The 15,041-nt window shown below is 46.8% G+C and overlaps 2 protein-coding genes across 6 annotated transcripts in view; both read left to right on the top strand.

Moving 5' to 3' along the window:
• The first annotated feature begins 353 nt into the window (after window positions 1-353).
• RSAD2 (radical S-adenosyl methionine domain containing 2) lies at window positions 354-11,944 on the top strand. The gene is made up of 6 exons (XM_006113224.5): window positions 354-987; window positions 1,726-1,887; window positions 2,895-3,124; window positions 5,325-5,474; window positions 6,802-6,834; window positions 8,001-11,944. The coding sequence occupies exons 1-6, from the start codon at window positions 552-554 to the stop codon at window positions 8,163-8,165; spliced, it is 1,176 nt and encodes a 391-aa protein (XP_006113286.4). The 5' UTR covers window positions 354-551; the 3' UTR covers window positions 8,166-11,944.
• An 863-nt stretch (window positions 11,945-12,807) lies between these two features.
• Window positions 12,808-15,041, top strand: part of RNF144A (ring finger protein 144A) — a 114,957-nt gene continuing 112,723 nt past the window's right edge. For 3 of the 5 annotated variants that reach the window (XR_012902532.2, XM_075923528.2, XM_075923529.2), the window contains exon 1: window positions 12,809-13,176. Coding sequence is in view for 1 of the 5 variants with exons in the window: in XM_075923528.2 (XP_075779643.1) it covers window positions 13,053-13,176 (124 nt within the window). In the remaining 4 variants the exon portion in view is untranslated. Of the gene's footprint in view, window positions 13,177-13,712; window positions 13,769-15,041 lie in introns of all 5 variants that reach the window. The other 2 variants (XM_075923531.2, XM_075923530.2) reach the window with 2 other exon arrangements.

Below are 15,041 nucleotides of genomic sequence, written 5' to 3'. Positions count from 1 at the left end.
TCTCTAGTCCGTCAACTTTACTGGACCAGAGAGCCCCAGCCCATGGCCTGGCACCTGCAAGGTAAGTGTCCAGGAGAAGAACCCTGTTGGGGGGCAGGGAGCCCGGCTTGGGTAAACAACGAGAAGTCTTGTGGCACCTTATAGACTAACAAATGTATTGAGGCATAAGCTTTCTGGGCAAAGAGATGCATATGCTTTGTTTGTTATGCCACAGCAGGAAAGAGCACACGCCTGCACTCAGACCTGCTGGCTGGAGCGCGGTTTGCAGACCGACGCGTCATGTGTCGCTTAGGGGATTCCCGGGTGGGCACCTCCGATGCAAACAGTTGTGTAGGATAGCTCTGCGGACACCGCTCCGTTTGTGTAGGGGGGAAGCAGGGCGCAGAGCGGCTGAAACCAGGAGTGGGGCATCTTTCCAAAGCGCCTGTTTCGGAACAGGCGACAGGCAGGGCGTGTGGGGGCGGCCCGGTGTAACGGGCCTCAGCGGGTCAGAGGCTCCACACACCTCTCGCCTGCTGCCACCACCCCGAGGCCACTTTCACTTCTCGGTAATGGAAACCGAAACTGCCTCCATCCTTTCTCCAGGCAGCAGCGCCTGTCACATGCTGCTCGCTATTAAATGCAGCCTGCGCCTCTCCTCTGCACCTCAGAGCGCTGCAGCCCGCGCCGCGATGCACTGCCTGCCCCAAGCTCTGGACATGCTGCTCCGGCTCCTCCAGGCTCAGCTGAGCGCCCTCTGGCTCCGCCTGGAGCCCTTCTCCTGCTGGCTCCGCGGGGTGCTGCTGCCGGGGAGGAGCCCCCCACCTGTGGAGCGGGGCGCTAAGGAGCCGTACGACGCCGAGGCACCCACGGTCCCCACCAGCGTCAACTATCACTTCACCCGCCAGTGTAACTACCGCTGCGGCTTCTGCTTCCACACGGCTAAGACCTCCTTCGTGCTGCCCCTCGAGGAGGCCAAGAAGGGGCTGGCCATGCTCAAGGAGGCGGGTGAGTCTGTCCCACTGCCGCCCCCTATGACCTCCGTTGCTGGGGTCGCTATAGGTCGGGACATTCCGCCTCTCACCCGCAGGCTGGCTGGATCGTTCAGTCGGTGCAGGAAATAATCTGACTTGGTTCCAGTGTTCATTGTTATTCATTATTAAGATTATTTTACACTTTTTAGCCAAATGTTGAATTTCATGGGGGACTAGGAGGGGACAATTGACAACATCCCCCCTTTTTGATCAAGAATTTCTCCAGTTCTCTCTTGCACCTTTCCCTAGGAGCCCATTTTTAAAGCTGTGATCCAAAGCAAAAGAAGCCCAGCAAAGTAGATTTAGATTCTAATTCTCCTTATTCAGTCATGTGCTGGAAAAGTATTGAAAGTACAGTATAGGGGATATTTTTGGAGAAGTGATAAAATGTAGCCTAAATCTAATTCTACCTTAAATGTGAAATGATACAAAAACTGCAATAGGTGCAGGTATCCAAAACCAAGGAAGCAAATCTGATTCTTAAAAGTCCAGTTTACAGGACTTTTCCTGTAAGGTTTCCCCTTTTCATACATATTTGAAATGGGTTGATCTCAATGGGAGTTATTTATATCTGGACAAAAGATAGTAAGAGCTTGCTGTACGGAATAGATTAGTATATCTGTGATCTTCAGCGCATATGTTGTGAGAAAAAGTTGTCAACTTTAATTTATCTCAGTCTAAACAGTATTTCTCTTTTTTTGTCCCATACTAGGTATGGAGAAAATAAACTTTTCAGGAGGAGAGCCATTTCTGCCTGAGAAGGGAGAATTTGTAGGCAAATTGGTCCAGTTTTGCAAGCAGGAATTAAAGCTGCCAAGTGTCAGCATTGTGAGCAATGGCAGCATGATTAGAGAGCGATGGTTCAAGCGTTATGGTAAGAAAGAATGATGAATATGCTTTAAAAATTGCATGGGTTTCAGAAGTCTTCAAAATTCAGTTTCGTAGTAGTCTGTTGTCTGTGGATAATTTTGGTAATAGTACCTTTACAGTAAATAAAAAGAAAACTAAAACATTTTAAATGTACTTGTCAATCAAATGCATTTAGACTGACTTTAGCTTAGGATAGTGGTTCTCAAACTTTTTGGCCCGCAGCCCACCCTGCTCAACGCAGACTTTTCTGCAGATCACCAGCCAACCATCCATGATGACAAAATGGGTGGAGGAGTGGATTAGAGTGCGAGTTCTGGGTGGGAGGTTAGGTGCAGGAACGGGTTGTAGAGAGGTCTGGGGGGAGGGGATGAGGGTACAGGGTCTGAGAGGGATAGGGATGGGGGGTACTTACTTGGCTCCATGCATCCCACTGCTCCCAGGCACTGCCCTCCACTGCTTCTACTGGTGGTGATTCCAGTCAATGGGAGCAGTCGGGAAAGCCTCCAGGCGAGCAGTTTGCTGTGCCACCATTCTCCCAGCTGGGGGGAGGAAGAGCCGCAGCATGTGGAGCCGCTTCCTTCTCCCATAAGCCAGATCTGACCTGCAGAACTCATTCCCCCTTCCTCCCCTGCAGTAGGAAGCCAGCACTAGCGCTCCAAACTCATGGGCGGGTGGAGGACTGGAGCGCCAGCGCAGATTCCCTGCTGCTGGGCAGGAGGGCAAGCCCCAAGCCTGCAGACCACCTGCAAGATAGTTGTGGACCACTAGTGGTCCACGGACCACACTTTGAGAACCACTGGCATAGGCATCCTCATGTCTGTGTATAAGAGTTGTATGTCACCTCTGAGATCCAATCCAGTTCTCCCATGACCATGTGGAAATCTCTTTGATAGTGTTCTTCGGAATGGGTTTTGAGGGTGTACTTGGAGGTGGAAGTGGGCAGAGCTGGGCACTTGATGACTACTCTTTACTAAAGACACTGAATGTTATCTAATGTATTCTTTATTTCAGGGAAATACCTAGACATTCTTGCAGTTTCCTGTGATAGTTTCGATGAGGAAGTCAACGTTCTAATTGGCCGTGGGCAAGGAAACAAAAGCCACATCGAGAATCTCAAGAAACTGAGAAAGTGGTGCCATGATTATTCTGTGGCTTTTAAATTAAATTCAGTAATTAATAGATTTAATGTTGACGAAGATATGAATGAACAGATTAAGGCACTAAATCCTGTCCGATGGAAGGTAAGCAGGAAATACAGGGCAACATATTTTCTTCACAGGGAAAGGGGGAAAGCAGGAAGAAGTTGCTAGGCATCTGGAAGAAGTTGCTAGGCAGAACTCCTGGTTGAAAAGGGACCCTGGTAGCTCCGGTCAACACTGCTGACTGTCCTGGCTCTGTGTGGCCCCTGAAAGCAGCTGGCATGTCCTAGGTATGGGGGCGGTCATGGGGATTCTGCACGCTGTTCTCATCTTAAGTGCTGGCATCAGCTCTGCAGTTCCCACCGGCTGGGAACCATGGCCAACGGAAGTGGCACCTGTAGGCACAGGCTGCGCACAGAACCCCCTGTCCCTCTAGCTAGGAGCTGGACATGCTGGCTGCTTGTAGGAACCACCTGAGGTAAGTATCACATAGCTGGAGCATGGATCCTGAATCTCCTCCCACATCCCAGCCCCGTCCCAGGCTGGAACTCCCTCCTGCACCCAAGCTCCCTCATGAATCCTGCACCCCAACGCCCTGCCTCAGCCCTGAGGCCTGCACTGCAACCCCCTCAACCCAGAGCCCACACTCCAAGCCAGAGCCTGCATCACAACCCTGCAACCAATTCCTTTCCTTAGCCCTGAGCCCTTCCCATACTATGAACTCCTTGGCCTCAGCTCAGAGCTTGCTCCTGTATCCCAAACCATAGAGCCCACTCCCCCAGCCAGAACTCACCCCCACATTCCAACTCCCTGCTTCAACTCAGTGCCCCCTCCCACAGCCTGAACTCTTCATGTCCAACCCCACTCCAAGCCCACATCCTGAGCTGCGGCTTCACCTCTCTTGCATCCCAACCTCCTGCCCCAGCCTAGTGAAAATGAGTGAGGTTGGGAGAGCAAGTGACTGAGGGATGGGGGATGGAGTGAATGATAGGCAGGGCCTCTGGCAGGGGCCAGGACAGGAGTGGGGCCCTCAGAGAAGGGATGGGGTAAAGGTGTTTGGCTTTGTGCTGGTAGAAAGTTTTCAATCCTACAGGAAAGGAGCATGGTGGAACAGAGCTCTGCTTAGGGATTTTAAAGGTTAACCAGGTAACCGGTTAACCAGTAAGCATATGCCTTACTGGCTAATCAGTTAGCTGGAGCCTTACCCCCCCACACACAATGGTGGCTCACCCAGCAAGGCTGTGATGGGTGGCAGTGGGCGTGGAGCAGCCCCCGCTGCTCACACATGGCTGTGGTGGGGCTTAGAGCAGGTCCCACTGCCTGCAACCAAATATTCAGTAGGGTTTTTAACATCCCTAGCTCTGCTATGCCTGATTTTCCAATTGGGTGTGAGAGAAGTATGGCTCTAATGTATTGATGGCACTTAGTATCAGGGATCCATAACCAATTTCTAGGCAGACCACTTCTCTCACTACTTTTATGTGTCAATCAGATACAGTTGTGAATTTGCCCCTTTGAGTTATTTACAAGGAAATATTTTTTCACCATACAGAAGTCTGGTGATTTGGAGACATATAGGGAACAGTCATTTTTATAGGGAAAAAATTGAAAATGTCAGATTACTTGAAAAAGGAAAATCGAATACACAATATTTATTAAGTATATTTTTCATTAGAAAACTGTGTTTAAAAGTGTTAAATAGATGTCCTCAATTTAAAATCTTGCAAGGCGAGCATGCTTTTAAATGCATAATTACTCATGGAAGAGTCTCTCTCAATAGCCTGATCCTCCATTCCATTACAATAGTTTTGTAGCATTTTAATTCCATTGAAATAAATGTAATTGGACCAGCATAAAACTGGTGTACCAGAGTGGGGTATCAATCAATTTGATCTATACGAAAAAAAAGTATGAGAGAAATCTTGTATCCATTGAAGTCAATAGCATAACTTCAATGATTTGAGTGGGGCCAGAATTTCACCCTGTTGCCATCTCTCATTTACACTGGTTTTACTCTCCTTGGTATGCTAGTTGAAGCAAAATGCAGGACAATGTAGCACTTTAAAGACTAACAAGATGGTTTATTAGATGATGAGCTTTCGTGGGCCAGACCCACTTCCTCAGATCAAATAAAAATGGTATGCTAGTGTGACTAATTCTTCAGTGAAGTCGACAATCAGTTAAAAGCATTGTGAAAAGAAGGAACTGAGTCCTCTTAGGCCTGGTGGGGTTTATGTTCTGGTTTTTTCCATAGTAATTATGTCAGACAGACAGCCTTCATCATATACTTTCTGTATTTCAGGTATTCCAGTGCCTGCTAATTGAAGGAGAGAATACAGGTGAAGATGCATTGAGAGAAGCAAATAGATTTATTATCAGCGATGAAGATTTTGAACTATTTCTAGATCGCCATAGAGAGATCTCATGTTTAGTACCAGAATCCAATCAGAAGGTAAAAAAAGCTATTCCTCGATAATTCTTTATGATTAGAAACTAGAAAATAGCTAATACTTTGCCTACATGTACTTGCTTAGAAGTTAACATCATAATTCCTTTAGTGTCTGGGTTTTTATATTTGAATAATTAAAAAAAAAATCTATTCCATGTGCAGTGAAAAGCCACATGACACTTGGATATTTAAAGTTAATTAGCCCAATTCTGTCCCCATTCAAATCAGTGGGAATTTTCCAATTGATTTCTATAGTAGGTGGACCAGGAAATGTTGGTGGTGATAAAGTAGATGGGGGCATTAAAATAAAATTATAGTAAAAGTTTAGGTTTTTTAACCCACATAGTGAATTTAAAAAACAAAATGACAGAATCCAGAGGAATTTATTGCCAGATCACAACATTTATGGACAGTCACATTTTAACAGGCGATAGTTAATAGTATTTTTAAACATTCTGGGTATGTCTAGACTACATGGCTCCATCGACAGAGCCATGTAGATTTGTTTTTTTGGCAAAGGCAAATGAAGCCGCGATTAAATGATCGCGGCTTCATTTAAATTTACATGGCTGCCGCGCTGAGCCAACAAACAGCTGATCAGCTGTTTGTCCGCTCAGCGCGCTAGTCTGGACGCTCCCCTGCCCACATCAAAGCCCTTTGTCGGCAGCCCCGGTAAACCTCATCCCACGAGGAATAACGGGGCTGCCGACAAAGGGCTTTGATGTCCACAGGGGAGCGTCCAGACTAGCGCGCTGAGTGGACAAACAGCTGATCAGCTGTTTGTCGGCTCAGCGCGGCAGCCATGTAAATTTAAATGAAGCCGCGATCATTTAAATCGCGGCTTCATTTGCCTTTGCCTACAACCCTAATCTACATGGCTCCATTGATGGAGCCATGTAGTCTAGACACAGCCTCTGAGCCCAGTTTTCAATGTGGATGCATTAAAATAGGCCACATCCTACACATTTTGTAGTTCATATAATCATTTTTGCGGATGTGAACATTCACATAAGTGATTGGATATATTTTGAAGCACCTGTGTATCTGAGCACTATTACAATCTGCTCCAAAGTTCATCAAAGTGAATGGAATGACTCCAGCTGATTCCAAAGGGTTTTGGATGAGGCACTAAGGCTTTGTTTACAGTGCAAGTTTTTGCAGCAGAGTCCCTCATTAGCATATTTTCTGCTGCAAAAACTCACAGTGGAGACAAAGCCTAAGTGAATGGATACTTCACCTAAACCTTACTTCTCCTCTAACTTTCACTTTAAACTTTATATCATTTTTTTTGATCTAGTAATTTATAGGGTTTTTTCCTATGCTTTTACAGATGAGAGATTCATACCTCATTCTGGATGAATATGTAAGTTTTTGTTTGCTACTTAATGGGTAAATATTTGTCAGTTAACATAGGCCTTACAGGGTGAGCCTCTGTGGTCCAGGGCTCTCTGGTTTGGCAACATCTGTAGTCCTTTACGACCATGGATGCTGCTGAACCAGGGAGCCCCAGCCACAGAAATTGCCACTGGCTGTGAGCTCAGCTGGCAGGCAGCCTCAGTGACCAGTTGCCTGTGGGCAGGGAGTCCAACCAGGTGCTAGCAGCCAGAGCAGGGCTGGGCAGGGAGCACTGCCGCCTGGGGGCATGGAGCCACCGCCAGCCATAGCTAGGGAGCCCCTGAAGCCAGGAATGCAGAGACACTACCATGGGCAGGAAAGGAGCCCCATCGGCCAGAGTGGGGTGGTAGCTGGGAGTGGAACTCTGCCAATTGGCTGGGCATCAGGGCACTGGCCAGGCTGGTGGCCAGGAGGGGAGCCTCAGAAAAACCCAAGGCCTAACCTCCTCTGGTCTAGCATACTCCCTCCTTCGGGACCACTCAGGCCTTGAAGGTGTTGGACCAGGGAGGGTCAACCTGTATTATTATTCATGGTTTGATAGGCTAAATTAAATTATTTCAGTTTACTGTTTACCCCTGTATAGCACATTCCACAAATCATCAGAGGCTCTTAAGTAAAGTAGGTTGTCATGGGCGACAGAGGCATGTATCTAGACATACCCAAAGTGGCCTCGCAGAGCACCTTTAGAAACACGGGTCTAGACCATCCCTGACAGATGTCAATCTAACTTGCTCACAAATATCTCTAGAGATGGAGAGTCCACAACCTTCCTAGGTTACTTATTCCAGTGTTTAACCTCCCTGACAGTTAGGAAGTTTTTTAATGTTCAGAAACAATTTATACAGAAATATGCATTCTTTATCTATATCTATTTTAGCAGAATATTTTGCAACTAATTAACATCTTTTGGGAGAAAAACAATTATTGATATTGTAAAATTCCAGTCATGCAAAGATTTATTGTTAGCTTAACTTTATACTTTTGAACAATTTCATTGGCATCAGTGGAATTACTGTTTTACATAGGCTAACCATGTGCATAGCCTTTTGTGGGATAGGAGCTTCAGATGTTTAATTTTGTAGAAATACTCCACTTTTAACCACTTCCTAATTTTCTTAATCTACAATTTTTTAGATGCGTTTTCTGAACTGTAGACATGGACGGAAAGAGCCTTCCAAATCTATCCTGGATATAGGTGTACAACATGCAATAAAATTCAGTGGATTTGACGAGAAGATGTTTCTGAATAGAGGAGGAAAATATGTGTGGAGTAAAGCAGATATGAAGTTGGAATGGTGACTCAAAGTAGTTTTTCATTGCACATTCGCTTAGTACTATTATGAGCTATTTTTTACATAAGTATTTAATGTTTATGTTTATATTTTACTTGTATGTCATAAGAACATAAGAATGGCCGTACTGGGTCAGACCAAAGGTCCATCTAGCCCAGTATCCTGTCTACCGACAGTGGCCAGCACCAGGTGCCCCAGAGAGGGTGGACCAAAGACAATGATCAAGTGATTTGTCTCCTGCCATCCCTCTCCAGCCTCTGACAGACAGAGGCCAAGAACACCATTTTATCCCCTTGCTAATAGCCTTTTATGGACCTAACCTCCATGAAAATATCTAGCTTCTCTTTAAACTCTATTATAGTCCTAGCCTTCACAGCCTCCTCTGGCAAGGAGTTCCACAGGTTGACTACACGCTGTGTGAAGAAGAACTTTCTTTTATTAGTTTTAAACCTGCTCCCCATTAATTTCATGTCACAGACCATTTTAAATTAAAAAGAGTAATTTTAATTGCAGAGAAAATAGTATGTGTAATTTTAAATTTTAGCTTTTACATCCAGTATTTTTGGATTATGTTTTTATCTACAGTAGACTTCCAATAATCCAGCACCTTTGGGACCTACGTGGTGCCGGATTATTGGATATGCTGGAGTATCAGGAGGTACTGCATACTCTCAACCCAATCCCCTTCTGCCCCCGCCCCCCCAACCTTATGCTTGGGTCCCGGAGTCGCCGGTACAGCCGTATGTCTCCCTCCAAGTGCTGGGGCACATGCGCTGAGCGGCCCTGGTTTTCAATCAGCTGGCCAGGACGCTGTGAGTAACGCAATCCTCCTCTCTTTCTCTCTCCCCCTCCCCCTTCCCCGGAGCCAAACACTTCTCCTCCCTGCTGTAACCCACATGAGAGTGGCTGACCTGAGTGGTTCCGGGTTCCTTCCCGGTTCTGTCAGGAGTGCTTGTCATTTTGATGCCGGACTATCGGGAGAGCCGGACAATTGGGTGCCGGACTATTGGAGTTTTACTGTACTATACATTCAGACATGGCTAAATGATTGAATTTAGATTGAGATGTTCTCCCAGATATAGTACTTTCCTAGTATCTTAACATTCTCGGAACATGCATTCCACTATGGCAGGAGTTCTCAAACTTCACTGCACCCACTTCTGAAAAGAAAAATTACTATATAACCTTAGGAGGGGGGAAAATTAAGCCTGATCCTTGCTGCTTTGGGTTGGGGGCCCCAAGCCCAAGGTCTTCAGCCCCAGGCAAGCGGCCCCTAACCTGAGCCCTGCTGTCCAAGGCTGAAGCCCTTGGGCTTTGGGTTTCTGCTCTGAGTATAAGCAAATCTAAGCCAGCCCTAAGGATCACATTAAAACAGTGTGATCCACTTTGGGATTCTGACCTTCAATTTGAGAACTGCTGCACTATGGTGAAATATTTATAGTTTTAAACATAAAGAATATTTAATTAAGTACAAAATAGTCATATAGGAAATAGTTTTAATACAATAAATCAGTGCCCCAGAAAAACAACAAACAAATGCAATATCCTAATATATTCTTTTAACGATCAATATTTCTTGTTCTTTCTAGTTCTTAAGAAAGGACAAGTTACAATTCTAAGCTAGGTCGCTAGAGGGCAAATCAGTAGCGCTTTGAAGATAATGCTGACTTTTTTTTCAGTAAAAGCTATTGAATCAAGCTAATGAGGTATAGATTAAATTAAGTTAAATGGAAACCAAGTCCAAATGAAGCCTCAGTCCAAATGAAGCCTCCAATTTTCACTTTGCAACATTTATTTGTGAAAGTTCATCTAGTATTGCCTCCAATATTTGTAAATGTGATACAGGGTGCAATTTTCTCTTGTTCACTAGAGAACACTACTTTTGTCAGAGCAGAATATGAAATTTCTTCCAAGGCAAAATCATGCTTTTACTTTTGATGGAAAACACTGTCTGTTTCCCGGGACATAATGTTTCTCATTGGAAATGGCCTTTTGTTTTAACAAAAAGTACTCAAGATGAAAAACATACATAAATCCACTTAAATCTTACTTTTTAAAAGATCCCCTCTCACACACATCTAGTTCTCCTGGGGGAGCTCTATTAGTGTTAGTGGACAGAAGTCTGATATGGCTGCCTTGTGTTAAAAAAATGCTGGCGTTATTTGCTTTATATTATTCTAAGCCAGGAAGTATGAAACCACAAAGTTCACATACCATATTTCTTCATTCTTGTCCTTGTTTTGGTGCATCCATTGCAGGGATGTGTGGTTGATGACCAGGGTAAACTTTTACCCAAGGAGCAGTAATGTAGGCTCTCCATGGCCCATTTTACTGCAAGGCATTCCCTCTCTACCACAGCATAGTTTTGTTCCGTTGGCAGGAGCTTCCTGCTGCGATATAGAACTGGGTGTTCCTCTTTCCCAACCATTTGCGACAACACGGCCCCTACCTAACCTTACTTCTGAGGCATCAGTCTGCAGGATAAACTCCTTCTTAAAATTGGGGGCTATGAGAACTGGGTCACTGCAGAGTGCCGTTTTCAGGTCCGTAAAAGCTTCTTCTGGCACAGTGGTCCATTTTATGATGTCGGGGACGCAGGATCTGGTCTGTCAAGGGGTATGCCCTGGAAGCAGAGTGGGGAATGAACCTGCGGTAATAACCAACCAGTCCCAGGAATGCTCTGATCTGCTTCTTCCTGATTGGTTGGGGCCAATTTTGTATTGCTTCCACTTTGTGGAGTTGGGGGTCTCACTACACTCCTCCCACAATATACCCGAGGTATTTAGCTTCAGTCCGCCCGATCACGAATTTAATGGGGCTCACTGTGAGCCCAGCTCTCCAACACAGCTTCCACTTTCTCGAGGTGTGTCCCCCAGTCTGGACTGTGGGCAACAACATCGTCCAAATACACAACTGCATACTCGGCATGCAGACGTAATAACTTGTCCATGAGCCTTTGGAATGTTGCAGGGGCCCTATGCAGGCCAAAAGGCAGGACTGTTCCTTGAGGAGACCGTCTGGAGTTGAAAAGGCCATCTTTTCTTTGACTTCTGGGGCCAGAGGGATCTGCCAGTGGCCCTTGGTCAAGTCAAGGGTGGACAGGAATCAGGCCTTCCCCAGTCAGACAATGAGTTCATCCATGGGGTAGGAATCAAATTTGGATACCTTGTTTAATTTTCGGAAGTCATTGAAAAATCGTAAGCTTCTATCAGGCTTATATTCCAACCAATACAATAGGACTAGACCACTGGCTATGCAACTCATGAAACTGTAAGAAACTGAAGGATATTTTTATCTACAGCAGTGAGTTGCAGTATTAATCTAAAATGATGTGTGCTATTTTTACATATAATATGTGGATGTGATTCCTATTAGAACAAACTGTATTTAGGACCAGATCCTACACAGATTTATACACACGCTTAACTTTAAATATGTGATTTTAGGTCTGAATCCTGCAAACACATATATGATTGATTTTACTAGCATGAGTAGTCTCATGGTAGTAAAGCACATACATATGTGTCTGCAGGATCAGGGTTTAATTTGCACAGTAATTTGTTAGCACTGCTTTTCATATTAGGAAAAGTGCCAGATAGCACTTGAAGTCAGTGAGAATTTGAGCCTTCTAACTTTTACTATAAAGTATAACTGTAATATTGTAGTGTGTTGCTGAAATATGATATTGAATTTATTACTGAACATTATTTTAAATGTTTTGTGAACATTTTATATTAATATATTGTGCATTTTAAATAAAGTTTTTATGGTTTCTTAAATCTACTATGTATTTGAGAGAATTTGTGCATGTCTGAGTGTCAGTCCATCTGTCTGTGAGTCCATTTGTTCAAGAACTCCTGAACAGTAAGAGTGTGCAGTTTCCTCTTATCATAAGGCAAGCTCAGGGTTTTGTTGTACCAGGACAATGGAATGCGTGTGGAATGTCATTGTTTTGCATCAAACAGAAAGGAAGGGGGTGTGATATGAGGGACAGTTATTCTCACAAACAGTGGCGGCCCATCAATACAGGCGAACTAGACGGTCACCTAGGGCGCCAAGATAAACTGCCGTTGAGGGCTTTGGAGGCGGGGGCACCGATCGCGCGTTTCGCCTAGGGCGCCAGTTGCTGGCAGCTCGTCTAGGGCGGCTCCTGCTCACAAATGACCAAAGGGTCAGCAAGTAGCCCAGCCCCAACGAGCAGCCTCTGGACAGCAGCAGGGCCTCTGCTACCCCAGGAGTTGGCTGCCACATGGCCCTGGGGAGAAACCAGTGGGCACCTGCTTGGGCCAACCCCAGGGAGAAACAAGCGGACAGACTGCATGGCCCTGCCCCTGCAGCCCCAAACCTGGGCAATGCCAGGTACCTAGAGTTTCTGGTGCAGCTGTTTGGTGTTTCTATTTCTAGTCAGAGGGTGCAGGAGCACCCCTAGTTCCAGCACCTCTGTTCAGAGAGCCAGAGAAGGGCAGGTTAGGCAGTTTGAAAGTGGGAGACCAGTGTATGCCCACATGACCCCCGCCTTGCTGGCAAAGGGAAACCCTAACAAACGCCTCAGCAGGGCGGCCGCCCGCGCAGGAGCGAGGCTGGGTGCAAGCGTCCAGGATTCTCGCCGGCGGTAGTTGGAGCGCGGGGTCTGCAGAGGGCGCCGATGTGCGGGCGCTGGAAACGCAGCGGCTGCTTCAAAGGCAGCCAGTCAGCGGCTGCAAAAGCATTGAAAGCTAATGGCGTCTTTGTGCTTAGATTAGCCGCTCCCCCCACCCCTAGGGAGGGAAGGAAAGCCCCGAGCGGTGCACACTTGTCTGCGCGGCTCTCGGTACTGGGCTCGGAGCAATGCCCGGAGCGCGGCCGCCGCCCTGCCCTAGCTGTTCAGCGTGAGCGGGGGAAGTGTGCATGCTCCATGCAAGCGGCCGCAGGAGCCGCGCAGGCTGCAGGGCGCAGGAGGCGCCCGCTTTGGGGAGGCAGCCGGCGCCGGCACGGAGACTACAGCATCTCTTCCCCGCCGAGGCTGCAGCGGCAGACGGGTAAGCAGGAGAGGGGGCAATATCCCGGGCATCTCTCTACGCTGCAAAGGCGGGGAGGGGGCGTGAACTTGGCGGTGAGGTGCTTAGGCCACTAGTACCTAGTACCCGGCCGCGCGGGGGTGTTGCCGAGAGCTCTGGACCCCCGAGCCGTCCAGGGTGCGGCTGTTAGGCCACTGTGGGCTCAGGCTCCAGCACCGGGATCCGGTCTGTGCCACGCCCGCTGGAGTGAATCGCAGCGAGCCAGGGCGTCTTCGGGCTGTTCCGCGCCAGAGCTATCGTGCAGAGGAGAGAGGCAAGAGCGTGTGGCCGCATTTGTGTAGTGTGTGTGTGTGTGTGTGTGTGATTTCACCATTGCGGTCTCCTGCCCCAGTGGTACTGGCGCCCACCCTTCTTTTGACTGGGTTGAATTTGCTGCTACTACCTGGGGTCATTTATTCAGCCCTCTGTCTCCCGCGGCATCTCTTGCCCCAGTAGTGGGGCGGCGGGGTTCCAAGGGTTGCCCATAGTCCCTTATTTTTCCATCTCTCTACCACAAGATGGGGAGTTGCTGGGTGCTGCTAAATCGAGCAAGAAATACCCCCGGAGAATGAAGGTGAGTGCTGCTTTATCTGGAGGAAGGCTGAGATGGGGGTGCTAAAAGGCTGTTTTAATATTTTTGAATTACAACGTTGGTAACCTTAGACAAGTCCAGCAGAGGGAGGAAGCTGCAGCCAGGCGCTGCTGCCTCTGTTACTTTGGTATCCCGATTCCACTTAGCTTGTTAGCAGGGAAGAGGCAGCCAGACGATCTCTTGGGTTAATCCTTTCAAGGGACAGATTTTGTCTGGAGGGAGGAGGGGGAGGGTAAGGCAAAAGCTGTCAACCTTTGCCCCTGTTTGATTTTGTAGATTGTGGTGATAGAGAGATGTCTGGCTGTGTGGTGGGTGAGGGAGCTAGGGACTTTTTGGGGTATTGGTAGTGACTCCCACCCCTCTCATGTCTTTGTGTTGTGTCCAGCTTTTTGTTATACAGGGAGAAGGTTGTATTTCGCTTCCCCCAACCTCCTGCACCTGTGCATAGTGCAGGTGGGTTATGATGATTAACAATTTGCCTCTTTCTGCTGGTATGGGTGTGGGTGCATGCAGGTTTCTCGTAGGGAGCTGGTGTCCAGGCTTAACAGCCACAGAATGTGCAGAGATGTTTCTAGTTACCATAGAAGAAACAGTGCCTGTGTGGCCATCACTTGAAGGCAATGAAAATCTGGCAAGGTCCCTGCACATTTGAGCTGTGGCTCTCTAATCCTCGCCATGACAGCTCCACTAACTGTGAACTCTGCTCTCTAAACAAAGCCTTATAAAAGGCCTTGCAGGAAACCCATCCTGTTACCAAGGACAGTTAGTGATTGCATGAGGGAGAGCTGGTGGTAGGTTGGGGGATGGAAGAAACCAGACTGCCTAATGTATTGTGCAGTGCATTTCTGTGCCCCTTTTGCCACTGGCCACTCAACTATGCTTTTTTTCTGGGCTGGGTTGTACCTAGGGCACTGTTAACCATGTTGGTCACTGCAGAGTGTTTCAAATCTGTTTACATAAAGGGCTCTATTTAATTCTACACATACTCCATACAAGTGTGAACAAACTCCTGTCACTGGTTTGGGCCTTTTTCAAGAGTAATTAAAAATATTGTTTTCTGTTGATTAGCTCTTTCTGTTGTAATACTCTCCCTTTGTACAACAATTCCAAAGAAATACAAAGGTGTTTTGGCTTTTCATTGCAAGAATGGTGGTATGTTAGTTTAAAGATACCAGGACAGTGATACTGACATTAAAATGCTGAGGAAGATTAGAGAGGCTACCAAAAAAAGAACCCTATAATAATGGGGGATTTT

Source organism: Pelodiscus sinensis, chromosome 3 (genome assembly GCF_052426305.1).
Source record: "Pelodiscus sinensis isolate ZL-2025 chromosome 3, ASM5242630v1, whole genome shotgun sequence".
Taxonomy (NCBI): Eukaryota; Metazoa; Chordata; order Testudines; family Trionychidae; genus Pelodiscus; species Pelodiscus sinensis.
The sequence above is the reverse complement of the archived record's forward strand: the minus strand, read 5'-3'. Positions and strand labels throughout refer to the sequence as shown.

What these genes read in the sequence shown, in the direction of transcription:
- RSAD2 (XM_006113224.5), top strand. Translation starts at nt 552, where the DNA reads ATGGAAACCGAAACTGCCTCCATCCTTTCTCCAGGCAGCAGCGCCTGT. An exon ending in GCGATGGTTCAAGCGTTATG is followed by an intron (nt 1,888 to 2,894) that starts GTAAGAAAGAAT and finishes TCTTTATTTCAG; the next exon opens with GGAAATACCTAGACATTCTT. An exon ending in TAAATCCTGTCCGATGGAAG is followed by an intron (nt 3,125 to 5,324) that starts GTAAGCAGGAAA and finishes TCTGTATTTCAG; the next exon opens with GTATTCCAGTGCCTGCTAAT.